The sequence below is a fragment of the Dasypus novemcinctus genome, chromosome 14 (genome assembly GCF_030445035.2).
Source record: "Dasypus novemcinctus isolate mDasNov1 chromosome 14, mDasNov1.1.hap2, whole genome shotgun sequence".
In the NCBI taxonomy this organism is placed as follows: Eukaryota; Metazoa; Chordata; class Mammalia; order Cingulata; family Dasypodidae; genus Dasypus; species Dasypus novemcinctus.
In genome coordinates this window covers 57,708,085-57,736,049 of record NC_080686.1, presented here as the reverse complement: position 1 = coordinate 57,736,049, position 27,965 = coordinate 57,708,085, and the positions used below count along the sequence as shown (strand labels likewise).

Genomic DNA, 27,965 nt, shown 5'->3' with positions numbered 1-27,965 from the left:
GCAAATTGTAAAATACTTTTATTATAAAAAGTCATTAGAGGTTGACAATGCAAATGTTATCTCAGACTATTTCCCTTGATTGCTGAATTTGTTAGGTTCCTATGTATCCATTAACATTTTTCAGGTTTCACGGTCCTTTTCAGATATGCTGATGGATTTTACGTATATATTGCTTAGAAACAAATGTCCACCTATATTTTCAAATAACAGAAACAATTCAAAACTGCCCCTGGTGTGCCCCTCTTTCACATCTCCTGCAGGGAGATCTGTGCATCTGAAATAAAATTCTTCCAAAATTTAATATTAAAGTAAAACTAGTGCCTTAACCAAACAATATGATAACCAAAGAATCCTCCATCACAAGTTGAGTCAAACCTCTTATGACATTTGCAATATATCTAGAAATAAAGGTTTTTTAAAAAAGAATTTATAATTTAAAACAAACTTTGAACAGATTTATCATGTTTGAAAGAATATAGGTATTTGCAGCATGCAAATGGAGAGAGTAGTGCACAATGCATCAAGTTTTATATACCTTTCAACAGAGTGGCTGTCTCAAAAGCAGAGTGAAAACTTAAACTTCTCAAAAGCAATCTAAACTGACTCAACAAGGTTCACAATTTAGAAATACCAATTGTTAATATATTTCCAAAGATTACAAAAAGATTTCAGAAACAGATTAAACATACAATTGTTTTACAAAAATAGAAATATTGTTCAGGACTTTATAAAATATAACACTATATTTGTAAATTCAAGATAGTTTCACACTGAAATAGACAATACTTCCACAGATATGAAACTTGTGTCTAAAGACATTTTCTGCCTTTATCATTCTTATATATTATTTCTTCCAAATCTTCAAGCCTAAGTATATCCTGCATTTTATCGTGGGATTATTTTTTTAAGAGACTATTTTTAAGGGTTTTACAGGAAGATTTTTCATCCTAGAAATAATGTTAAAGCGATGAATTTATATCTAAAAATGTCTTACTAAAGTTAGAAGCTAATGCAATGACATTTCAAAATTATTTGATAAACTGTAGCCAAATTCCTAAGAATGGGAACCTAGTATTAATTTAAAATATATGTATTTGATAATTATAATTTGGTACCTATAAAATGTAAAAAATAAAAACTCAACTATTTTATGGGAAAATATTCATACAGAATGAAGATATCTCTAATTTTAGTTATTTATAGCTATCAGATGAAAAGTATTTAATTACTCATTCATAAACATTCATTTTACGCCACAAAGAGCACCAGCATATTTTTTTAAACAAACAAAAAAGTAGAAAGGTAGGGGCTTATTTCATGTAACAGTGCTATTATTATAAGGCACCATTTGGTATATGAAAAAGCCAAACAAAGCATTTCCAAATCATATATTTTTCTTACTGGTGTCCGAACCATTAGATGGGATGATTAGGAAAAGAGCTAATATTAATTAACTACATTATACTCTTTTTTTTTCACCATTCTTTTTAGTTTTTCCATATAACAGAAACAAAAACAATGCAGCACATGATCTGTTAAATAAACATCTCACCCCAATCTTCCAAGAAAACATTCTAGAAATAAACAAGAATAAGAAACCAAAAATTTATCTGATATATTTGCAATAGTCTACCCCTGTAGAAGAGTGGAGATGGAAGTAAGCAGGAGGACCCACTTTTTATAGAATATATTGAGGCACATAGGTTAAAAATTTCTCAGGCAAATTCATGGCTAGAGCAAAACTGAAAAGAGAATTCGAAAATTTTACATTTCCCCCAAAGTAGATTTCTCAGTTATACCCACTTAAATATTTCAAAATGCATCCTTAGTCACTGCTATCATCATCATCATCATCATCAGATACATCATTTAAAGGAGACTTCAATGAATGACTATAAGAGTCTGATCTGTTAGGCTGGCACGCAGCCATGTCCCCAGTAGAAAGCAGGTCATAGCAGAAATCACAAATCCTCACAGGCTTCGAAGACTGGCTGGGAAGAAGAAATCTCTTTTCAGAGCAGGGCCCACAGACAACAAAACCACATTTGCGGCAATGGTGACGACGATTAACAGGTGTAAATTTTGCTTTCTGACAGCGCATACACACAGTTGCTTCAGAGTCAGGAACCCAGACAGCAGCATGTTCATTACTGGGTGTCTTCCCACTTTTGGAAAGCAAATCAGTAACACATTTATTTATGTGATTCATCCACTCTGACTTCTCAGTGGCAGTGGCAGCATAAACTGCAAATGATTTCGTTGGTGTCTTGATAAGCCATCCATTTCTTAAGTCTCCTTCATCTTTGATAGAATCAATAGTGACATTTTCCAAGGGAATAATATGTTGTTTGTTATATTTTTTCTTCTGGATGACAATATTACCATAAACAAGAATATCATTAAATAAGAAAAATTGCCTTGCTTTGGGCTTTTTTCTGCACAACTTAGTCAATACTCCTTCTCCAATAAGAACCCGTCCAGGTATAGTTAAGGGTTGACCAGCTGCTCCAAAACAGTTTTCCACTATACTTATACGTCTAGTATTTGCTTCACTGTTTGCCAAACGATCCACCATCTTTTGCCAATAGCCTTAAAAAAAAAAAAAAAAAATTAGTACATAGAAATAATCCATAGAAGTTATTTACATAACCCAAATTTAATCTAACAAATCTCTGCTTTTATACAATAGTAAAATGCTCCAAAATTCTTTTTCTATTTGTTTTCTTGGCTGCTCAAGCAAATTCCATGATATGCTTGAATTTCATGGAAATTTATAAACTCACAGATTTGAGGTTACAAGAAAGCCCAAATCAAGGCATCATCTAGGCAATGCTTTCTTCCCAAAGACTAGCGTTCTGGGCTAGCTGCTGGTGATTCTTTGATACTGGCTCCTCTGTCACATGGCAATGCAATGCAAAGGAAGCCTTTTCTGGCCTTGCAGTTCACTTCTGGGTTCCAATGAATTTCCGCTTACTTCCTGTAGCTTTCTCCCTCACTCTGTATTACAAATTTCATTTTCTTAAAATAAGATTAAGACTCATCCTGTCTGATGTGGGCCACATCTTAACTAAAGTAATCTTACCAAAAAGGTCCTACTTAAAATGAGTTCACAACCAAGGAATGGATTGTTTTTATCCCCCCTCCCTCCACTGTCTGCTTTCTGTGTCCATGTGTTCATTTGCTGTGGGTTCTTCTGTGTCTGCTTGTATTCTCATCAGGAAGCTCAGGGAACCAATCCTGGGACCTTCCAGAGTGGGAGAGAGGCGATCATTCTCTTGCCCCACCTCAGCTCCCTTGTCTGTTGCATCTCTTATTATTCCTCCTCCATGTCTCTTTTCATTGCATCATCTTTGCTGCTCCAGCTCCCCACGTGGGGCAGCACTCCTGCGTGGGGCAGTACTCAATGCAGGCCATCATTCTGCATGGGCTAGCTCACCACACAGGCCAGCTTGTCTTCACCAGGAGGCCCTGGGCATCAATCTCTGGACCTCCTATATGGTAGACGGGAGCCCAATCGCTTGAGCCATATCCACTTCCCTGGATTAAGTTTTAAACATGTTTTTCTGGTATATAAACCACGCACTCACTAAGATAATCACAAAGCACACCACAAGGGCTGACATCTCCCACTTTAATAACCATCAAAAACACTTATTAGGGAAACGGACTTTTGCCCAGTGGTTAGGGCGTCCGTCTACCATATGGGAGGTCCGCAGTTCAAACCCCGGGCCTCCTTGACCCATGTGGAGCTGGCCATGCGCAGTGCTGATGCGCGCAAGGAGTGCCGTGCCACGCAAAGGGTGTCCCCCGCGTGGGGGAGCCCCACGCGCAAGGAGTGTGCCCGTGAGGAAAGCCGCCCAGCGTGAAAAGAAAGAGCAGCCTGCCCAGGAATGGCGCCGCCCACACTTCCCGTGTCGCTGATGACAACAGAAGCGGACAAAGAAACAAGACGCAGCAAATAGACACCAAGAACAGACAACCAGGGGAGGGGGGGAAATTAAATAAATAAATACATCTTTTAAAAAAAAAAAACACTTATTAAATCATTGCCATACAGAATCATTCTAAGTTAGTAGGTATTTATAAAAGTATAAACTTCTTACAGACACAAAGGAACATAAACAATTAGACAATGATAAGCAGTCATCTCTGAAAAACAGTAAACCCAGGCCCATGAAATTTAATCTCGGTGGGATTCTGAACAAACAGAGGGTCAAATATTTATTTATATAAACTTAGGGGAATGACAACCATTTTTCCAGCAAGCTATTGCCATTGAACTAAGGCAGGGGTTCTTAACTAGGGGTTGACAGATCCGGGTCTGTGGAAAGATTTCAGAGGGTCCATGAGCTTGAACTAAAAAAAAAAACAACTTATTATATCTTTATTTTCTCTGACCTCTAACTGAAATCTAACATTTCCTTCACTTATGAAGGAATAAATTACAGTACTTATGAAGGAATAAATTACTGCAATAAATTACAGGAGTATTCATTTCATATCACATTATAGTTGTTGCATATCATGAAAAATCGTTTATGTTCATCCATACTTTGAAGTTACAGTAGCTGTTAGACCCAACGCTAGTTAAGCGTCATAAAACTATCTGCTGCTACATTCTAAGAAGGGATCTGTGGTTTTCCTAAGCTAAGGCCTTGATCCTCTTACCTGGGTTACTAGAAATGTTTCCCTACGTATCTCCTTGCCTCCATTCTTGCCTCCTAAATCAATCTTCAGGCAGTAATTTCTAAAATGCAAATTTGATCATTCCATTTTTCTGAGCAGTAGGTCTCAACAGTGGGTTTGAAATATTCAGTAAACCATCCTGTAAACAGATGTGCTATCATCCAACCTTTATTGTTCCATTTAAAGAGCACAGAGTAGACTTAGCATAATTCTAAAGAGCCCTAGGATTTTCAGAATGGTAAATGAGCACTGACTTCAACTTGAAGTCACCAGCTGTGTTAGCCCCTAGTTAAGAGTCAGCATGTCCTTTGAAGCTACGAAGCCAGGCATTGACTTCTCTCTAGCTATGAAAGTCCTAGATGGCATCTTCTTCCAACAGAAGGTTGCTTCATCTGTAATGAAGATATGTTGTTTCGTGTAGCCACCTTCATCAATGACCTTAACCAGATATTCTGAATAACTTACTGCATCTTCTCCATCAGCACTTGCTGCTTCACCCTGAACTTTTATATTAGGGAGATGGCTTCTTTCCTTAAATCATATGAACCAACTTCTGCTGCTTCAAACTTTTCTTCTCCAGCTTCTTCACCACCTCTGAGCCCTCACAGAATTGAAGACAGTTAGGACCCTGCTCTAGAGAGGGTTGTGGCTGATTTGATCTTCTACCCAGGTCATTAAAACTTTCTCCATATCAGCAACAATTTTGCTTTCTTATCATTCATGTGCTCACTGTAAGAAGCACTTTTCATTTCCTTCAAGAACTTTTCCTTCACATTCACAACTTGGCTAACCATGTGATGAAAGAGATCTAACTTTCAGCCTTTCAACATAACTCCACCAAGCTTAACTCACTTAAAGCTTCTGATTTAAAGTGAGAGACATGGGAATCTTCCTTTCACTTGAACACTTATAGAGGACTGTAGGGTTATTAACTGACCTAATTTCAATATTGTTGTGTCTCATGGAATAGTGGGACCCAAGGAGAAGGAGAGACAGGAACAGCTGGACAGTGGAACAGTCAGAACACACACATTTTTCAATTAAGTTCACTGTCTTATATGGGTAGGGTGTACAGAACCACAAAACAATTCTAATAGTAACATCAAAGATGAATGATCACACACACACAAAAAAAAGATTAATTATCACAGATTGCCATAACAGCTATAATAATGAAAAAGTTTGAAATATTGTGAGAATTACCTAAATGTGACATAGAAACATGTAGTAGTGAGCACATGTTGGGAAAATGGCACTAATAGATTGGCTCAACATAGGATTGTCACAGACCTTCAGTTTCTTAAAAAAACAATATCTGCGAAGCACAATAAAGTGAAGCACAATAAAATGAAGTAGGCCTGTACAAGATTACTGGGCCTAGCTAAAGACTGGGTCCTTAGGAAATCATACTCATCGTTCGGCAGAAGGGGACAAGAACACATGGACTAATTGGATTACCATCTATGTTTCTTGAGAAGGAAAAGAGGGAATATAGGAAGAGGTAGGAAAAAAGTTTTCCTACCCCTAGCAGAGATGATTTCTTTAGGACAGACTCCAAGACGTAAAATTACTGGGCCGAAAGGCAGGAATATTTAAAACTCCTGCTACTGTTTATAAAATTTCCATTCTGAAAGGTAACAATTTACCAAGTAGTACAATGGACGGTGTTCAATCCATCTTGTCCCATATTTAATACAGTATCTCATTTTATTAATTTCACTGGCTTCTCTTTTTATTCATTTCACTTATTCAGCAAATTCTAGAGGCCAGATATTATTCTTTTCCTTTCAGAGCTTAGAGTCTAGAGAAGAAGAAAGACAATAAATAAGTAAACAAATAGGTAATGACAAAAAATGAAGTGGCATGAAGGAAATAAGTAGGGTGCCAAGATACAGGGGGAAACTTATTTGAATTGAGTAGTTCAAAAAGGCCTCAGTGAGATGGAATCATAAACTGGGTTTTAAAAGATGAGAATACTATAGGCAAAGGCCCTAAGGACAGGAAAGATCAGAACTTTCTATTTAATTTAATGTTCTATTTCATAAGAAGTGAGGCTGCTCACATCCTAATATGTTCACTTGCCACTTGTATTTCTAAGGCCATATATTTAGGAGTCATTAATATAAGTGCTTAAATTTAAGGCTATTAATCATTTCATTATTTTTCCTAGTTTATTCATCTATTATTTTGTTTATGGTGCTTGACATCAAGACAGCTTTATTTTGTAAGTAAACTTACAGATTTTTTCCTTTGTGATTTTCTTCCATTTGTTCTAAGCTTCCCTATCTAGATCAGATGTACCTACTATTATCTATGTTTCCTGATACAAACTTTAATTCTTTTATCCACCTGAAATGTATTCTGGCATAGGTAAAAATTGGTCTGCCCCCCCCCCCAAGTATCTGCATTCTAAAAGAGCTAACTGCCCCAGAATCACAAAGGGCTTTGTGACCTGAGATAAATTACTTAATCTCCTCAGTCCTAGATTTCCTCACTTGTAAATGGGAATACCAGTTACCTCAGTTAATCAAAAGGCTTATACTTTCCCTGAGCTCAGAAACTCTTACTAGCCTTCAAGAAGCAAACTATTGTGAGTTCTATAGCTTCAAAATATGAATTCTGCCAACAACCAAGTAAGCTTGGAAGAGGACCCCCAAGTCTCAAATGAGAATACAGCCCCAGGCACCATCTTAATTGCAGCTTTGTGAGGAGAGGCCTTGGCTAAGGTGTACTTGGACTCCTGACCCTTGGAAATTGTATGATAACAAATGGGTGTTGTTTAAAGGGAAAAAAAGAAAAAAAGGAATGTAGCACTAATACATGCTACAACTTGGATGGACCCTGAAAACATCATGCTAGGTGAAAGAAGCCAGTCAACAAAATACTATCGTTGCATGATTCCATTTATAGGAAATACCCAGAATAGGCAAATCTACAGAAAAGAGATTACTGGTTACTTACAGCTGGATGACAGGATGGGGTAACAGCTGAAGGTGATGAAAATGTTTTAAAATCGACAGTGGTGATGTCTTAAAAATGAATTAATGCTGACACAAGAGATACAAGAAAAAATATATATAATGAGAGACACAACAAAGCAAGGAGCAGGGGTTCCCGGTGCCTCCTAAAGCAGACAGCAAGCTGACACCACAAAGAGGGAGCTGGTGCAACAAAATGATGCAACATGGGACCTAGGGAGGAAAAACAGAATGAGAGACATACAAAGCAGGGAGAGGAGGTGGCTCGAGAAATAAGACAACTCTCCCACATCAGAGGTCCCAAGTTAGGCTCCCAGTGCATCCTAAGGAAACAAGGAAGACAACAGACTCAGCAAGTGAAAAACAGTAAGGGGCTAGAAAGAAATAAAATTAAAAAATAAATCTGTTTAAAAAAATGAATAATGCTTAATGTGGTGATAGTTGCACTTATCTTTGTATATAAAATTTATTTTTAAAAGGTAATAGGGAACATGGTTGGTGGGGGATTCTCCAGGGCATATATCCAGGGTACATAAAAATGTCTGGATATTTTCATAGTGGTTACAGTTTAAAACGACAACTGAGGGAATGCTGAGTTCCTAGCCAGGGGAGCTCTAGCACACTCCCTAATGGAGTAGCAACAATCCCCCAAGTGCAACAGCAAAGACCAAAAAAGAAGGATGGTCCAACAATGAGCCCTTGATACTAATGACTATGCTTGTGAGCCTGTGCACCTGAAATAAGAACAAGGCCTAGCGCTACAGGGTACCTAAGAGTTACCTCCTGAGAGCCTCCATGTTGCTCAAATGTGGCCAGTCTCGAACCAAACTCAGCATATAAATGCATTACCTTCCCCCCAGCATGGGACATGACTCCCGGGGATGAGCCTCCCTGGCACCGAGGGATTACTACCAAGTACCAGCTGATGATATAACTAGAAAATGACCTTGAATAAAAGGGTCAACTCAGACCAGCAGAATATCTCAGCCAACATATAATATCAGGAGTTAAAAATGCTTTTTGACCCGAATAAAAGGGGGAAATGGAAAGGACAAATGAGTTTCCATGGCTGAGTCTCCAAAAAAGAGCCAGGAGGTTATCAGAGGGGTCACCCTTATGCACACCTCAGCAGAGTCCCAGAGACAGATAAAGTACATACAACCCTAGGTATTGGTTCTTCTGAGCACTACAGAGACCCACACATTCTATGGTCATGGCAGATGGAGTTCAGTGCCATGTCAGTTGGCCCTACTTTGGAGTTTGTGTTTCTGTGTGATGGAGCTGGACTCAGATGTGATCTTTGTTCAAAAGCCTCTTCTGTTACTTTTACCAGACCTGTGGTTGGCGCTGGGGATTAGTGTATACCCAGGGGACCTGAATCTCTGGACTGACCATGTGATAGCCAGGCCCTGAGCCTCACCAGACTTGCAACTCCTACACTCTGGTTTATTGGACTTACCCCACTCAGCTAACAGGGAGGTGAAGAAGGTCAACCACCACACCAGGGAGCCAACAGTGCCTACAACTGAAAGCAGGAAGATTGCATCCAGCATCCATGTGAAATCTAAGCCCCCTCTTGATATAGATGTGGAGTGGACACAACCATTTTGAGGTCCACAGGATGGAGGAATAGAGTGTGGATTAGAGTGGATTTACTGATATTCTATTCATGAACTACTGTGATTAGTAATCAAAGAAAATGTGGCATTGGTGTGGAGAAAGTGGCCATGGTGGCTGCTGGGGGTAGGGGGTGGGAGGAAAAGATGTGAAGTGGGGGCATTCTTGGGACTTGGAGTTGTCCTGGGTGGTGCTGCAGGGACAGTTACCGGACATTGTATGTCCTTCCATGGCCCACTGGGTGGACTGGGGGAGAGTGTAAACTATAATGTGGACCATTGACCATGTGATGCAGCAGTGTTCAGAGATGTATTCACCAAGCACAATGAATGTCCCATGATGATGGAGGAGGTTGTTGTTATGGGAGGAGTGGGGTGAGGGAGGTGGGGGGTATATGAGGACCTCATATTTTTTTAATGTAACATTAAAAAAATAAAGAAAAAAAAAAAAGAAGATAATAGGGAAATGGCTGTGGCTCAAGTAATTGAGCTCCCGTTTACCACATGGAGGACTGGGCTTGATACCCTAGACCTCCTAGTTAAAAAAAAAATTAAAAAGGCGTTCCAGACCTGCGTGGTAGGTCCCCTTGCCACAAAGCAGCATACCTAAAAGACAATGACATAACCACATAGGAGGGGGAAAAAAGCTTTTTCATAATTGCTGAAAGATGGAAATAACCTACATGTCTGTCAACCATGAATGGATAAACAAGTATATTGATATAACAGAATATTATTCAGCTGTAAGAAAAAAAATCAACTGAAGCACTTGACAACATGGAGGAACCCTGAGGACATTATGTTGAGTGAAATAAGCCAGACACAAAAGGACGAATATTGTATGATCTCAATAATAGGACTTAAACACAGTGAGTACACTTAAGGAATTGGACTATGAAGTGTAGGTTGGTGGGAAACGGAATGTGGGATGAGGAGGAGGAGATGATGCTAGATGTGTGTAGAGTGTTTAATAAGGTCAGACGTAAATTTATGCAAATGGTTGGACTCAGTAACACATTACAATGAATGTAACAAACACTGTTGACTTATGGATGTGACTGTGGCAAAAATGAGTAGTCTAGGGAGATTAATGTTAGTTGGAGGACAGCTGGAAGATAATATAGGGAATGTATAACAATGATTTTGGCAGATGAGGATTGTGGTTAATAATATAAGTACAGGAATGTTCTACTACAAGGAGGTAAGAATGTTGTGATACATGGGGAAAATATAACTAATGTAATTTATAGACTATAATTGACAACATGATGCTTTTGTAGCAAAACCAAAGTTGGTACTATATTAATGTTAAAGGTAAAAAGAAGAATATGGGATTTGGTTTTGTGAGATGAGTATCATCAAGCATTTTTTTTTTCATTAATAAGCAGACCTTGACTATGTTATTCGACCTGTGTTCATCTGTGTATATACAAACAATTGAGTTAGCAGTTGGTATAGGTGAGATAAAAGTGCCTGGACAGAACTTTTCAGGAGTAATGCTTCCATAACTTATTGAAATGCCTTTTTCTGTTATTTTGTTTTTTATTTGAAATAAATTTAAAATAAATAAATAATAAAAAGATAATAGCAGTTATGTCATGGGGAGGATTAAATAACATAATATGTAATGTTAGCAAGCAGTCAACAAGCGGCAGCTCCTATTAATAATCTAATCTGATTTATGATACCCTATCATTTTAAGTTTACTGTAAGATCTGCTTCTAGACTACCTGGTCTAATAAAGTAAACTGTTTTATAATTCTAGTGTCAGTACCATGCATCTAGTGGCACTATTCTAGACTATCCCACATTATTTCTCAAAAACTCTTTTACCTAATCTCTTGTGTTTGTCCAGATGAACTAATTAAAATAGTGATTCTCAACCTTAGCTGCACATTGGATCTACAACAGAGCTTTAATTTTCAGGATACCAGAAAAAGTAGTCCTCCCAAATTACTATCAAGGCGCAGGGGACCTTTTCATTTTTTTGTATTTTAAGTCATTTTATGACTAATTTACAAAAATAAGAATAAAGGGATAGTAAAAATAACAAAATTTTATAAAAATTTAAACAGCAATTTATTCCCTATTTCTCTGGTATTAAAGGAGTATACATGCAAAATAAATATCTTTTGAATGCAACTAACTGCTCATCAACTGTCATTTATGAACCTCCAATATTTCCATTTTTGTCCTTTGTTCACTCAGTAATTCTTGAGTTTGAGAAGCCTCATCTAGGAAATCATCACTAAAGACTTACAGTCTGGAATTTCACTTACACCATCAAATTCACCATCATTAGTTTTAAGTACTGATGTTACTTTTAATTCATCTTCTGACTTGTCTAATAGTTCTGAAATGTCTTTCTCTGTCAATTTTCTTCTTTGCCATTAAAGATGGAAAATGAAAAATGGGAAAATCTGAGTCCTCAAATGTGTTAAATGAAAGCCTAAAACAAACAAAAAGACTGAAAAGGATATCTCCAAACTGCTTTTATATCTTCTTGAAAGATGATGTAATATGTTGGGCAATACAATAAGAAAATTGAAAGATGGCACAATAGTGATTTTTTTCACCACTGCATTATCCTTCTAGGTGATTCTTTCACCCATACATTTTCAATTCTTGAGTTGAGGAAAATATGTAAGGATCAAATAATTCCTAGGATAATGAAATAGCAAAATGTTTAAAAATATATCAAGATTTGGAAAAGCAAGATCACTAAGAGCCCAAAATCTATCTTATATTTTTAAATATCCACTAGCTCCATGTGGTAATTGCCAGGTAGAATGAATTTTGTTCTATTTTTTAAAAATAAGTAAATTTTCTTTTGTTATTTGGAAGACCCCTAGGAAAGAATAAAAGTTATGAAATATCAATTGCTAAAATAATCTAAATGGCTCAAAAAAAGAAACTCAAAAAACAAAAAGTTGGGACCAAGGCACTCAGATGATGGTGTCAAGGATTAAGAAACACTGATACCTAGATCCCTTTCCCAGATATTCTGATTTTATTGGTCTGAGGTATACACAGGGGATGGCCAGGATATTGGAATAGTTTTAAAGCTCCCCAGATAATTCTAATTTGTAGCAAAGGTTAGAAAATTTTTTCAACCGCAATAAACAAACAGAAAAATACAGACAGAAAAAAAACCCAATGAAATTCTGATTGGAACTGACATTATACCCATAAATTAATGTGGAGTGAATTAACATCTTTACAGTTTTCTGAACCAAGTTTCAAATCTTTTATTACCCAGTAATTTTTAGGTTTCCTCTCACAGGCCTGTTAAATTGTTTAAGTAGGTTCCCAGGTGTTGGGAATTGAATCATGCCCCCCCCCCCAAAAAAAAAGCATGTTCAGGTTCCAACCAAAGGTCCTGTGGATATGAACCCATTTTTTTTTTTTTAAGATTTTATTTATTTATCACCTCACACCCTCTCGTACCTGATCCCCCATAGCCCCCTTGTTATTTGTTGTCATTCTCTGCTCTCTGCTCATCTTCTCTTAGGAGGCACCAGGAACCAAACCGAGGACCTCCCATGTCGTAGAAGAGAGGTACTCAATCACCTGAGCCACCTCAGCTCCTGTTTTGTAGTGTCTCTCCTCTCATTGTCTTTCCTCTTTGGGTCTCTTTTGTTGCATCACCTCACCACGCCTGCCCACCGTGCCAGCTCACCTTCTCCAAGAGGCACCAGGGACTGAACCCAGGACCTCCCATGTCGTAGGCAGAAGCCCAATCGTTTCGAGCCTTATCTGCTTCCCTGAATCCATTTTTAAATAGGACTTTTGAAGATGTTATTAAATTGTGCCCAAACTGAATGAATGAGGGTGGATCTTAATCCAATATAGCTGAAGTCCTTATAAACAAAGGAAATTGAGAAACATAAAGAGAAGCCAGGAGGAACAGCCAGAAGCTGGAAATCAACAGAATCTGGAAGAGTAAGAGAGTTAAGGAGAAAATGCCACTATGTGCACTGCCATATGACAGAAAAGCCAAAGGCTGAGGATCACAGACAGCCAGCCCCCAAATAGCACAGTCTTCGGGGAAAAACTATTGCCTTGCAGGCACCTTGATTTTGGACTTCTCCCAGCCTCAAAACCATGAGCCGATAAATCTCACTGTTTAAGCCAACCCACTCTATGGTATTTATTTTAGCAGCAGGGAAACTGAAACAACAGATAGACTTTCCTTACCTTTTGTAGCCATTTTTAATCTAATGTCACTAGTACTGAGAGGAAAGCTATTGATATTTCTTTTATTTTCCCCCACATCCAGCCACTTCACAGAAATCTATTAATTCCAACAGTTTTCCAATAGATTCGCTTTGGCTTCCTTTGACTTCTTTTCCAGCAAATAGTGTCTGAGTAGCCCCAACTCATAGTTAAAATGTAAGAACTACAGCAGAAACATTTTTTAAAGTCTTTTATAAAGCCAGGTTTATACACCAATTTAAAAAATTAAACAACCAAAGGTTTCAAGTTATCTCCTTCATAACTGCAGGATAAAAAACTGCATTTGAATTGTCCAAGTTCCTAGTCTTATGGGAGCATCTTGTTTCTAAAGTAAAGTAATACGTTCTTTAGTGGTATGTCTACCACCTGTTGAAAATATAATACTAGAAGAGGCAAATATTCTTTTTAAAAAGATACAGAATGCTATTTACAACTGACAAGAGAGCTCAATTGTCACAGAATACTATGGGCCCAGTTCTTCCTACTGAAAATCAATACTTCTTCTCTCTTCCTTACAGGTGAGTTTAAAGCAAAAAATGAAGTAATTTATTTCTTACCCACACTTTATATCTACTATCAGTGAGCTTTAGCATTCAACTGTGCTTTTCAGTGGGGGAAAAAATGAACTATGAATCAAGATATGTGGGTTCTAATTTTGGTTAAGATACTAAATAAGAGACTTCACACAAATTACTTAGATGCTCTAAAAAGAAAAAGGAGGCCTTGAATAAATTCCCTACCATTTAAAAACTGAGTCTGATTGTATTAGTCAGCCAAAGGGGTGCTGATGCAAAGTACCAGAAATCTGTTGGCTTTTATAAAGGGTATTTATTTGGGGTAAAAGCTTACAGTCACAAGGCCCTAAAACTCAAGGTACCATAAGAGGTGCTTTCCAACCCAAAGTCTGTTACCATGTGTTGATGCAAGATGGCAGGTGACGGCTGTGAGGGTTCAGCCTTCCTTCTTTCACTTAAGGTTCCTGTCCCAACTTCTTCTGCTCTTAGCAGTAGGCTGACATAAGGCGCATCTCCCTCCTGAGTCTCATTTCTTTCCAGGCTCAGCTGCTGTGGTCTGTTCACAAGGTCAGCTGTAAACTATCAGACTCGTCTCTCTTCCCAGGGCCTCTGCCCTAATGAGCTCTCTTCCTCTGTGTTCTTCTCTGTTTATCTACTTCCATGTGAGAGGCTGTTTTATCACCCCACCAAAGGGGTGGGGACTAAACACTGCACTCCCTACCACGTGGTCCAATCAAAGCCCTAATGTTCATTTAATAAAGTAAAAGTAAAACCTCTACATTTAATATAATCAAAGGGGTATCACGCCCAGGGGAAGAGACCAGTTTACAAACATAATTAATCTCTCTTTTTGCAATTCATAAATAATATCAAACTGCTACACTCCACCCTCTGAATTCCAAAAAAGACAATATTCCAAAAAACTTTAAATCAGTAAGAATGCTAAGTACAAAATCATATCTCAATCAGCTTAAGAAATACAGTTTGTCTTGGGGCAAAGTCCCGTCTGGCTGTAGACCTCTAAAACTTATAAAACAATTTATCTGCTTCCAACATACAAAGGGACAAAGGATAAAGATTTTCATTACAATAAGGATAATTTGGGAGGAAAACATGAGACATGAGTCACTGTGCCCTAAATTCCATAAACCTGCAGGGCATACTTCATTAGACTTCAAAATCTGAAAGTCATTCACAAGATGTTGTCTCTTCTCCCTGGGGCCTCATGAGCACCGACCCTTTCCACAGGCTTGCCCAAAGACCATTTTCTTGGTTCTACCCTCATTAAACACTGGGTGGCCACTGGGCTCCAGACCTCACCCTCCAAGAATATTGGGGTGATGGCCACTTCTTCCCCAATCTCTGGAGTACAGTCTCATCCCACTTAGTACAGTGAGGTGACAGTAACGTTCTCCCTAATCTCTGGCCTACAGGCCCAACCCTCTCAGAGCAATGAGTTGGCAATCTAGCCTTCTCTAATCTGAGGAGCAGGACCACCCCTCTCATATCTATGGGGTGCTGACCTTACTCTCCTCATGCTTTGGGGAATGTGTTCTACCCTCTCTGTAGCCTGGGGTGGCAAAAACTCTCCCTGAACAGTGTGCTGGAACATCTACCTTCTTCAACTGCTGGGGCAAACTCACCCCTCTCTGTACACATGGGTGCGGTTCCTCTTTTAGCTCAAGGAGATGTCTTAATTCCACATCTCGGCTTCCATGGTTTTCTTCTTAAAGCCGTTTTCCCTTCCATATCTCCCCTCCATGTCCCTTTTAGTCCAGGCTGACAGTGGTTTTATTCATACAAGCTCTCACAAAAAAATTTGCTAGTTTAGCATGCAGGAAGCAGAGGTCCAAGTCATCAGACAATGAGACTTTCCACAAGTCGTTCCTAAATTCTATATTAGACAGCCAAAGGGGTGCTGATGCAAAGCACCAGAAATCTGCTGGCTTTTATAAAGGGTACTTATATCTGACAGTGATGGGCCATTTCACCGGCTGCTGAAAACAGATACAATGAGTTGACTTTTAACCATTGGAATTTATTAGTTTACAAGTTTACTGTTTCGAGGTTCTGAGAATGTCCAAATCAAGGCATCATCAAGACAATGCTTTCTTCCCAAAGGCCAGCAGTTGGTGGTTCCGGAACCTCTCTGTTGCACGGCGGCATTCCCTGGTTTCTCCCTTCTCTTCTGGGTTTTCTTGCTTTCAAATTCTTGCTTCTGTGGCTTTCTCTCTGTCAGAATTTCATTTCCTTATAAAAGACTCCAATACAAGGATTATGAGGTAAGTCACATTTTAAGATCCTACTCACCAAAAGATCCTACTTACAGTGGGTCCACACCCACAGGAATGGATAACTTTAAGAACATACTTTTCTGGGGTACATACAGCTTCAAACCACCACAGTCTTAATTCTAATTTATTGGAAGTCATACTTGCCTACAAATTAATTCTAATCAACTCATGACTATGTTACCGTCAACTGAGACTTTTAAATCTGTTACTGCTGAATTAGGGCTTTACAGAAAATGTAAAAGGAAAGTGAGGACACTAACAGAAAAGAGGCAGGGGGTGGGGAAGGAGTAAAAACAGACAAGGGCAACCAACTACCAGAGAGATACAAACCCCCACCCCCCACCCCCAGGGAAATGTTTAATATTAGAGGACATTTTGTCCTCTCCTAATGCATCTAACTCAAATGAACAAATATTTTAAGTGCCAACCATGCAAAGAACAAGACAGTTCTTAATTTCAAAATTCCATAGTCTATTAAGTATAATAATAAGCAAAGAATTCCAGGTAAGACTCAATAAAATATTAAGATAATAAAGCAAATCAGAAATACTTGAAAATTAGCAAATTAAATTAGGTACTTTAGTAAATTTTATTTACTCCATCAACAAGAAGGGGCAACATTTTTTCCTTTATTTTCCCAGTGCCACTGTCACAACTTACTAAAAAAGTCTCACTTCTTAAAAAAATCTTTTTTATATTTTAATTTTAAATTTATGCCACACTGGACTGAGAAGAATTGAAACTTCAAAATCTTAAATTGTATTTAGAGAAGCAACAGTAATTAAAAATTTCCTAATTTGTTAAAAGCAAACAAAGGCAAAATCTTATTAATTAATATCTTACTGTCTCTAATGCTAACCTTTCCATGGTGTCTTTATTGATCACCATCTCCTTTGTACCTTTCTCACTGTGTCCCTCCCTGACATAAATCTATATTCTAACCTTAGGCTTTCAAAACTCCAATGTGGTATTACATATTTGGAATTCAGTATTGCTTAAAAACTTCTCCTAGGCATTATGCCTATTACTGAAAAATAGAGTCAGGTGCATTATTCTACAGCCTCAGTTAAGAAAGGAAAAAAAACAAAAACAAAACTAATAACTCTACATCCATACATGTGCCAGGTACATCCATATTTTACTCTTTTGTTTAATAACCTCAGTTTGCCAAATGATAATTTTATCTACTTCACACAAAGGTAAACTGAATCATGGACTAGTTTTCACAAGGTCTCAAAGTTAGTCTATCTAGCTCTAATTTGAATTTTTAAAATATTCTTTTCAATATTTAATATTCCATTAAATATACCTTAAACATATATTCCAGACACATTTCACTCATGTGGAACTTATTATCTATTTGGGGAAACCTCTGAAAAAATAAAAGAAAAGATTTTTAAACATGGTAGTAAGTATAAAATATATTTAAAACAATTCTTGAAATACTAAAGGTAAAAAGTAAAGCTTTGACTAATTTAGGGTGTCAGAAAAAGCAGTTTTTCAAATAGGTTATGCTTGATAGAGAAACTTACCATGGTATGTAATAACAAGTCAGAGATGACGATTGTAGAAAATTAATTTGGAAGACCAGAAGAATGACAGTGGGTGTTACAAAAAGGTCTTTAGAGGGAGTACAGGGGGAAAATATGGACCTCAAAAGTTCTAAATAAGCCCTACAAGTCTTTGGATTTAAACCATACCACACAAGGCAAGACTAATATTCTTTAATTTTAGCTATGATAAGGTAACCCCTTATTCAAAGACCAAAGGTTCCCTAACAACAGAATTAAATCTAAAATCCTTAATTTGGTATACAAAGCCCTTGACAGTCAAGCTCCAGCCTGTCCTGGTTATCTTTCCATTCTTACCTCTTTCTATTGGTTCCCTCTGTTACAGTCAAGGCAGACTACTTGCTTTTCCCTGAACATGCTCTGGCCTTCCTTCCCTTCTCTGAACTCAACATGTCTTCCCTTTAAATCCTCATATATTTTATTTGTACTACTCGGTAGCACTTATGTTCTATTATGTTTTATAAAGATATATGTACCTACTTATTCCCAACAGATTTTGAGGTTCTGAAAACAAGAATATTATTTTCTACAACTTTGTATTACCAACAGCACTTAAAAAATCCTTGCATATATACATGTCATCAATGAGCACTGAGCTGAATATGATCAACAGTTAGCGGTGCAAATAGCTTCTCATACCCTAAAATTTTGATGAAAATTGAAAACTTCATTTTTTGACATCTCTATTAATTTTCCTAGAAAACAGGAACCACACCCTACACATCAACTAGTGATTGCTTCACTAAACCAACAGATTTTACATTTGCAAGCAAATGTTCTGGTCCATTTAACTATAGTATCTAATTATGAATTCTAAGTACTGAGCAAGGCAGATACTGTTTAAAAAAAAACTGAACTCATGATAATATGTAAAAATGATTTCTTCTTCTCTTGCCAAAAAGCACAGCTGTTTAGTTAGCAAATAAAAAAATGACGATGTGTGCATATTTTCATCATCAACAAAATTCAGATAAAAAACTGCATCACTTCAAAAAGTATTTGTGCAGGGGCAGCTGTAGTCCTGACAGCTGTAAATACAGCATTGTATAACATTTGGAAAATAAAGCTAGTAAAGCTCAACTAAATCCTACTGTGGAACTGGTTATCCCATCACATCCAGAGCAAATTTTCTTTAGTATCATTCAAAGCAGTTATAATCCACCCACTGCATTTGAGGCTTTATGCTCTGTGTTAAAAGGAAAAAAGAATGATCAAGACATTGAGAATCAAGCTGTGTACCACAGAATTTTAATACAAAGCACAATGAAATTAGTGCTGTAAATAAAAAAACTGACAAAGTGGTAAAGTAAGGAAGCAAAAAAGGAAGCAGTGAGGGCATGGCACTGAAAATGTAGCATTTGAACACTTGAAACAAGATGTAAATGGAACTTCGACAGACAAAAATGGGTAAACAGAGGCACAAAACTCTGCAAGAAAAGTCACACTGTACAGCTGCCTCAGAGGCTATACAGAGTTATTTAATGGGAGAAAAAGGGAGAAAGAAAAATAAAACAAGAAATCTAATTGATTCATAAGACATCCTTACAAAGTTTTTGGAAGGACTGGCCTGATTTGATGTGGATTTTTCTGAGATAACTACGGAAACAGAGTGAGAAGAGAAAAGGAAGAGACTGAAAGCAGAACACCAACAGAAAAGTTACTGCAGAGGGAAAAGTTGACTAGAGTCTGGAGATTGCAACAGGAATAGAAAGGACAGGTTGGATTCAGGATTGTCATGACTACCTCAATGCAGAAGAATAAAAGTGGAAATTATATCCCCAAGTTTTAGTCTAACTAAGGCAGAAGTTAGAATCATTAATAATTTTCAATGAATTTCAAGTACCCAATCATTTACTGACCATCTGCTCTGTGCAGAATAGTAGTAAAAGATAAAGGTTACTCTATCTGTGGAGGAGAAAGACAGCTAAACTCATTGTGCTTACATATACAAATATATATTAAGAGGAGGATAAGAGTAATTGACAAAGAAAAAACAAAGCAAGAAAGGGGTTTGGTGCCCAAGTAGTGTGCTATGAACTGAAGAATATGATTAACTCAAATTTGTGTGCTCTCAAGGTCTAAAATAACAGAGGAGAAACAAACCAAAAACATTAAAAAAAAAAAAGTGAACTTCCAGGGCCAAAGAGTTGAGATGGGGTATAATGCTGACCAAAGAGATTATCTAGGAACAACCCTTAAATTAGTAGAAATTCAAACTGGGCTTTAAAGAAAGAGTAGTAGGTCAAATCATTTAGGAGGTGGGAAACCAGAAGGGGGTGAGGGAGAAAAAAGGGATGATGATGGTACACAAATATATTCCGGAAAGAAGAAATAGTTGATTGAGCCCAAGCTGGAAGAGGCAGAACTAGATGAAGACATAGTGGTAGAAGACTGGTCTGGTAAGACAGGAAGAAGCTAAACTGCAAAGGCAAATAATCATCAGACTAAGAGTTTAGACTTTATCATATCATGTCAGGCAATGGGGAGCAGTACACAGGATGGATTGGAGGGAATATAAAGTAGCAAGACTGAAGGCAAAGAAACCAATCAGAAAAGTATTACAGTAATCTCTAACTGAAAGGTAATAAAAGCCCGAACCACAACAGTTGAGAGCAGAAACAGGAGGAGGAGGAAGAGGGAAGGGATAGATATTACTTAGGTACAGCAGATAGGATTTAGGAATTAACTGAAGATGAGGAAGCAAAGTATGTGTAAACCGACTTCAAATATTTAAGCATAAACCACTGGTAAAATGCCAGTTTTGTTTCAGGTGGAAGAAGAAATTAGTTTGAAACATATTTATCTTGAAATAATGTTAGGGTATTCAAAACACAAATGTCTGTCAGACACACAGAAATGCAGGAACTCCAGAACAAAGAGGTTGTGACTGAGGCTATGGAAGAGAGAAGAGAACTAACTCTGGGGAACATCTAGTTTGGACAGCAGGAGAAGAAAAGTGAGCAAGAGAAGAGGGAGAGGCATGAGAGTACAAGGCACCTTTTCAGTGTGCTTTCACATTTCGCAAATCTCAAAAACTAACCTGCCAAAAGGTAACAATTTGTGGAACACATGGAAAAATCTAGGACTAACGATTTATGTAAAATTTTTAAAATAGTCTAGAAGGCATTGACCTTTGACCCTGGAATTGTCACCCAAAGAAATTTTTTCTGGAGAAATAAATTGGGGGAGGGGAGATGTTGAACATAAAAAGCTATTCCCTGTGACATTCTTTTTTTTTCTTTTTTAGGAGGTACCAGGGATTGAACCCAGGACCTCATACATGGGAAGCAGGCACTCAACCACTGAGCTACATCTGCTCCCCAATGAGAGCTGGGTTTTTTTCCCCATTTCTTTGTTTGGTTTGAGGAGGTACCAGGGATTGAACCCAGGACTTTGTACATGGGAAGCTGATATGCAACCACTTCAGCAACATCTACTCCACTGACATTAACTCTTAACAGTAAAAAAACAAAACCTAAACTTCAATTCATAGAGGAATGGTTATATCTATCATGAAAATATCATAAAACATTTACTATATGAAATTTTTAAACTTCAACACTGTTGGAAAAAAACATTTTCAACATACACAAAAGATCAACTTTTTTTTTTTTTAAAGGTACTGGGGACTGAACCCAGGACCTCATACATGGGAAGCAGGTGCTCAACCACTGAACTACACCCGCTCCCCTCAATATTCTTATTATATAGAGGGCTCCTGCAACTCAATAATAGGTAAATCATCACAAAAGAAAAAAGGACAAGGCACAAATGGCAATTTTCAAAAGAATAAACAAAAATGACCAACAGGGAAGCAGGTATGGTTCAAGCGATTGGGTTTCTGCCTATATGGTAATATGGGAGGTTCCAGGTTCAGTTCCTAGTGCCTCCTGGAAAAGGCGAGCTGGTGCAGTGGGCTGGCCTAAGAGGAAAGACAATAAGAGACACAACAAACCAGGGAGCCGAGGTGGGGCAGGGTTGAGCACCTCTCTTCCACATGAGAGGCCATGGGTTGAGTTCCCGGTGCCTCCTAAGGAGAAGACAAGCAGACAGCAACTACAAACAATGGTGGGGGAGGGGGGAATAAATAAATAAAATAAATCTTAAAAAAAAAAAAAAAAAGTGACCAGTTTTACCAAAGAAATAAAAATTAAAATAGTAGATTATTCATTTCTCTGACTAAGATGTGGGGAAAATGGACACTCCTATACACTAGAACAAAATTTCTAAATGCCATTTTGGCAATGAGGGCTTTAGGAAGTTTACACAACAATTTTCTTTTCAAGAATATATACAAAAAAATAATAAGACCAATATACAAGGGTTTCACATAAAGAATTTCACTGTAATTCAGTATAATACTGAAAAGTTGTGAAGTAAATGCCCAACAACAGGAGATTAGTTAAATTATAATATATACATACAACAGATTTCTATACTGTTTTGGGAGAAGATTAATATTTAACATGGAAAATTGTTAAATAAGGCATTTTAGTAAATTAAAGTTTCCAAACAGCACATAGATTGTAAACCTACTTGTTTTTTCAAGTCTGGAAAGATACACACCAAAAATTAAGTACTGATTATTTCTTAGTACTAAGGATGATACTATTTTAATAGTGCCAATTATTTTATAGTAAAAATGTATTTCTCTGATGGACAAAGAAAAAAAAGCTTTTAAATTAGGGAATAAAATGGAAAGCAGAAGATGGAGAAAAACCTAAGTGTGAAAATCAAAATATGGGGAAGTGGCTGTGGCTCAAGCAATTGGGCTCCCACTTACCACATGGGAGGTCTGTGGTTCAGTTACCAGTGCCTCCTAAAGAAGACAGCAAGCTGATGTGACAGGCAGGTGCAGCAAGCTGACACAAGAGACACAAGAAGAAAAACATAAGAGAGACAACCAAGCAGGGAGCAGAGGTTCCTGGTGCCTCCTAAAGAGGACGAGCAGGATGGCAAGCTGGCACAAGATGACACAATGAAAGACACAAGAGGAAAAACTTAACGATAGACACAACAAAGCAGAGAGTGGCAGTGGCTTAAGTGATTAGGAGCCTCCCTCCCACATCGGAAGTCCCGGGTTCAGTTCCCAGTGCCTCCTAAAGAAAAAGAAGGCAAATAGACACAGCAAGTGCAAAACTACAAGGCGGTGGGAAGAGATAAATAAAATCTTTTTAAAAATCAAATATAAAGTTACATGTATAATCAATAAAAACATGGACAAAGAATAAACAAAACTTCCCTCCCCCAAATATGTTTAAACGAAGCAAGTATAAAGAACTAAGGATAGTTTCACTTCTGAAAACAGGAATGGAAAAAAGACAAAATTGATGCAAAAAAGAAAATAGAAAATGTGCATCATAAAACCTTAATTTTAGAATGAAGCAAGGTCATCTGCTAAGAGTTAAGTGTTGCAAGACTGGGGTTAGCAATCTGAATAGAGTGAAAAAACAATAGAGAAAATGAGTTAACTTTGGGATGAGGAAAGAATTAAAAAGAAACTAGTACAAACAGAAAATATATATGTAGCAGTTACCACAATTGTGACTTGGGGAAAGAGAGGGAAAGAAGGAGAAAAAGAAAGAGGTAGTGATATTTACAAGCTGAGAAAATTATAGACAGAAAACATCACGGACAGAAGGGACTAAATGGTGTTAGTGAGTTCATAATGAGAATATGAACTACAGGGTTCAGGGCTGGATAAAGAAGGAAAAGTACTATTGCCCTGGGAATGAATGGAAGCGAGTAAGGGCAAAAAGCTGGTTCATCAGGTATGATGGAAAAGATAAATAAAAAGACAGACCCTTGAATCACCACCTCTGGCCACAGGGTTGGCTTGAGTTAAAGTGTTCTGAATGATGACAAGGCTAAATAATAACACTGTCATAAATCTAGGTTACTGATGTAGAGGGGAGGTAAAGGTCACCAGAGTGGTAATCTACATCCAAATGTGGCCTTTCTAGTCCTAATGGATGTTACTTAACATCTCTGCATTTCACTTTCCTCAGCTACAAAGATACATACTTTTTTTTCATACCTTGACTGACAATTTGGCTGGCACTTAATGTCTGTACTTTATTCAACAACGAAATGAAGAGGAGGAGATGGGGATTAAATTATAAATTAATCCAATGTTTTTTCAAATAACTACACATTAGAAACATTGGTGATTTGTTGGTTGGTCAGCCCCAAACTCAGTAATTCGATTTATTTGTTCTGAGTGGGGATCTAGGCATCAATGTATTTTTTTAAAACCTCCTAAGGAGATTCTAATGGGCAGCCAAAGTTGAGAACTAGGTATTTCTAAAAGTCACTTGTCTTCAAAAAATTTTTTAATTTTATGATTCTTTGTAATCCATTGCTACTCTGTTCATTTATTGAAATAATACTTGCTGAATATCATGTACCAAGCACTTCCAAACACCTTACTTAATCCTCACAAAAACACTGTCAGACAAATATTTCTGTGTTCATTTTACAAATGAGTCCAGGGGAGCATATAAAGAAGCGAAGTGACTTGTTCAAGGGTCACAAGCTAATAAGGAACAGGAGGAAGAGTCAGGATTCAAGGTTAATTTTGTTGTTCCAGTCTACCCTGCATGCAACTTGCTTGCTTTCCAGTGCACTCACAGCAAACACATGAATACCTTCTATTCCCTTCCCAGGACTTCCCCAAATTAAACACATCAGTCTGAGTTTGTTGATTTAATGGGATAAAGTTATCTTGGGTGCGGGACAAGAAATTAACCCCAAATTCAACTGTAATTGCATTATAGAATTACAGAATACCTTTACCTCAAGACATTTTGCGATTTAAAATAGTACTACAAAAACATACCTATGAAGTACTCTTTACTCAGTCAAGCCAAAAGGTACATTACTATTAAATATGCAGCTGGTTCTCAAAGATAAAATTACTAGAAAAGCAGCAAATTTTATAAGCTTTCCATTAAGCAGAGCATTTAAAAATCAAATTCTAAGAGAATTGTGATAATAACTGATAGAACAATGAGATTTGCTCTATCAAAAGAGCCCACACATATAAACAGAACCTTCAGTTTTCAAGTACTAACTATATTTTCATCCAATGCAAATTAATTCAATTGCACTTTAAAATGATGATAGGGAACCAGATGTGGCTCAAGCAGTTGGGCACCTGACTACCACATTGGAGGACCTGGGTTCATTTCCCATGCCTCCTAGAGATGACAAGTGAGAAAGTGAGCTATCAAGATGGGCTGGTGCAGCGAGTTGGCAAAACAAGACACAATGAGATGATGCAACAAAGAGACACAAGGAAGAAACATAATAAGAGACTCAACAAGTGGGTGCCTCCCACCCACGTGGGAGGTCCCAGGTTCAGTTCCCAGTGCCTCCGAAAAAGATGAGCACACACAACAAATGGACACAGAAGGGAATGACAACAACAAATCTGATCCTTTTTGTTGATCTATAGTTTCTCTTACATCTCATCAATAATTATACTTCAGCCCATTAACTACTAGGATATTTCATAAACATTCAAGTTCTCTACCCCACCCAAGGCCAAAATTCACTGAGTTACCATATTAACCAAGGTAAATTCTAAAACAAAAAAAGAATGATCAACCTATGTGTGAATTTAATTTAGTTCATGGCATGCACTAGGACAAAAGACTACAGATAAGAATTATTATGCCCATGGAAATTATATTTTAAGGAATACATGCAGCATATTTACAAGGAACAAACACATGTACTCATCCATTTAAACCTCTCCTGAGCATCTGCTATGTTCTCAGCACATAGGGAGGTGGAGAATTATCAGGCCCAACGCACTGCCGGATGTCAAAGGGGTGCCATGATAGATATATGTAACATTTACTTAGGATACCAGAGAGAGGAGAAAGGATAAAGTATGGAGGGGGGTGGGGATAAGGGAGAAAAGAGCAGAAAAGGCTTCAAAGAGTACAAGTTTAAATAAGTATTTTTAAGAAGGAAAATTTTAATATAAGAACCCTTGTAAATTTATTCTCTAGGAAATAAGCATTTATACAGAAGAACTAAATTCAAATAAAAAAGAACAGTGAAGACAAAAAGAAAACAAAAAGTGAATAGAGCTTGCTCCACAGGAATGAGTTCGGTATAGACGAAGTTATACTACAGGAAAAATCAGAAGGCTTCAGAATCATAAGACTTTATAAATACCAGCTCTGCTGCTGGATTTGTCAAGTCGTTTAAGCTATCTCAGTTCTTTTATTTCATGCAGGTATTGTCAAGGCCAAATAAGATACATATCTAACAAACCTGGGGCAAAGAAGCTCATTTTCTCTCTCTGGAGAAATCCATCAAAATGACTTTGCATAATTTATTTGAAAATGAAGCAAAACAAAAAGTTTTTTTTTTTTTTAAGAACTAAGAAAGCCATCGAATCTGAGCAGAAGCTATACTTTTACCTATAAAGAATAACAGGAGAAATCCTCCAATACATGTCTAAGGTTTCTATTATTTGTGGTTAAAAACACTTTCAGTTCATTTAACAAAATTTGAAAGCTAAGATGCATTTAAAATAACAATTTATATTCATTTACCAGGTAATTCTAACTGAATCTTTTCTTTTGCTGCATTATTCAGAACAGCAGTTTTATTTTTTTCAGGCGATTACATGTGCTTTCCAAATAAGTAACTTAATACCATTGACCTCCAGCGCTGTCAAGACCCGAAGAGATTAAAAATAGAAGCCTTCGTTAATACTGAATTAACCTGAGGACCCCGTGAGCTACCAGCGTACTGAGAAAGACAAACGCTCAAAACATGGCAGACAGGCACCTTTAAGGAACCAAAGGAGGGGGAAAAAATCTTCGTACTGTCAAAATCACTTCACCTTATTCTTTAAAAAAAAACAACACGTCTTTAAGGCTCTGAATGTTTATGTCTAAATCTTTCTTTAATAAAGTCTCTTCAGCAACACAACAAAGAAGGCATTTACCGACTTAACATACTGTGAGTCTATCAATTACAGAGAAGGGCTTAGTTTTCTGTAACTTTAATACTACTCATTTGCACTGGGCGCTCATACAAGTTATATCTATCGTGTATTAAAGCATACAAAGGTATTCAAGTAACCTAACACAAGTTCTCGGCCTTTATGACATTTCAAAAAGGAGAAATTCGGCAAAAAAACATAAAACCTTAAATAAATGGGTAAGGGCCATTTCTTCTACCAGAGCAAATACTGCGGTGCCATTTATTTTTCCAACTCAGAGAAGTATGTCCTTCCAGGAACAACATCCCTGATGCCCAAACCCTGTAAACTTTTTGAAGAGAAAGATGCTGGAGCCCTAAGATCACTGGGACTCCAGTCCTCTAGCCCCACAACTTCTCGCCCGACTGCGGGGACCCCCTTTCCGCGTCCGCAGCCCCGCCGACCCGACACTCAACGGCCCGGGCCCCGGCGCCCCGAGCCCACCCGACTTGCAGCGCCCGGAGCCCCGCCAGCCCGGCACGCACCGGCCGGAACCCTCCCAGGCGTCCCCCAGAACTCGGCGGGGCGGCGGCGCCTCCCCGCCCGCACTCGCGCCCCGCCGCGGGCCAGCCCCGGAGCGCAGGGGAGCGGACCGGGAGCGCCCCGTTTCTCACAGACCCCAACATGGCGTCGGCGGCCGCCGCCGCCCGCGACAACGACACCTCCCGGCGCCGCAGACGGCCCAGGAACCGCGGGAGGAGGCGCCCGGAAAGTTTCGCTTCTCCCCTCCCGGCCCGCCAGGAGACGGCGGGCAAACAACCCAGGCTTCACCTACCCGGTGGGACGCGGGCGGCGGCGGCGGCAGCAGCAACAAGAGTACGACTCCCCGTCCCGGGCGCCGGGATCGGTCTCTGCCAAGCTCCCCTGCCCCGGCCTCCCAGGGTGTGAGCGGCCCGCGGCCCCGCGCAGTCGGCGCGATCCGGACGCAACCGGCGGCGAGCGCAGCCGCTCGCAGGTGACTCCCCCGCCTCTCCAGTCGAACCCGACAACGGCGGCCCACACTAGCCTCTCCCCTGCGCGTGCACGCACGAGCCCCCACCCACACTCCAGGCGCGAGCGCGCGGG

General features: G+C 38.4%; 1 protein-coding gene across 1 annotated transcript; it reads right to left on the bottom strand.

Moving 5' to 3' along the window:
• PLEKHF2 (pleckstrin homology and FYVE domain containing 2) lies at positions 1–27,965 on the bottom strand. The gene is made up of 2 exons (XM_004474691.5): positions 27,676–27,965; positions 1–2,589 (listed from the first exon to the last, which is right to left on the bottom strand). The coding sequence occupies exon 2, from the start codon at positions 2,573–2,575 to the stop codon at positions 1,826–1,828; it is 750 nt and encodes a 249-aa protein (XP_004474748.1). The 5' UTR covers positions 2,576–2,589; positions 27,676–27,965; the 3' UTR covers positions 1–1,825.

Excerpts from the sequence above, each read along its gene's own strand:
- PLEKHF2 (XM_004474691.5), bottom strand. The coding sequence starts at position 2,575 with ATGGTGGATCGTTTGGCAAACAGTGAAGCAAATACTAGACGTATAAGT.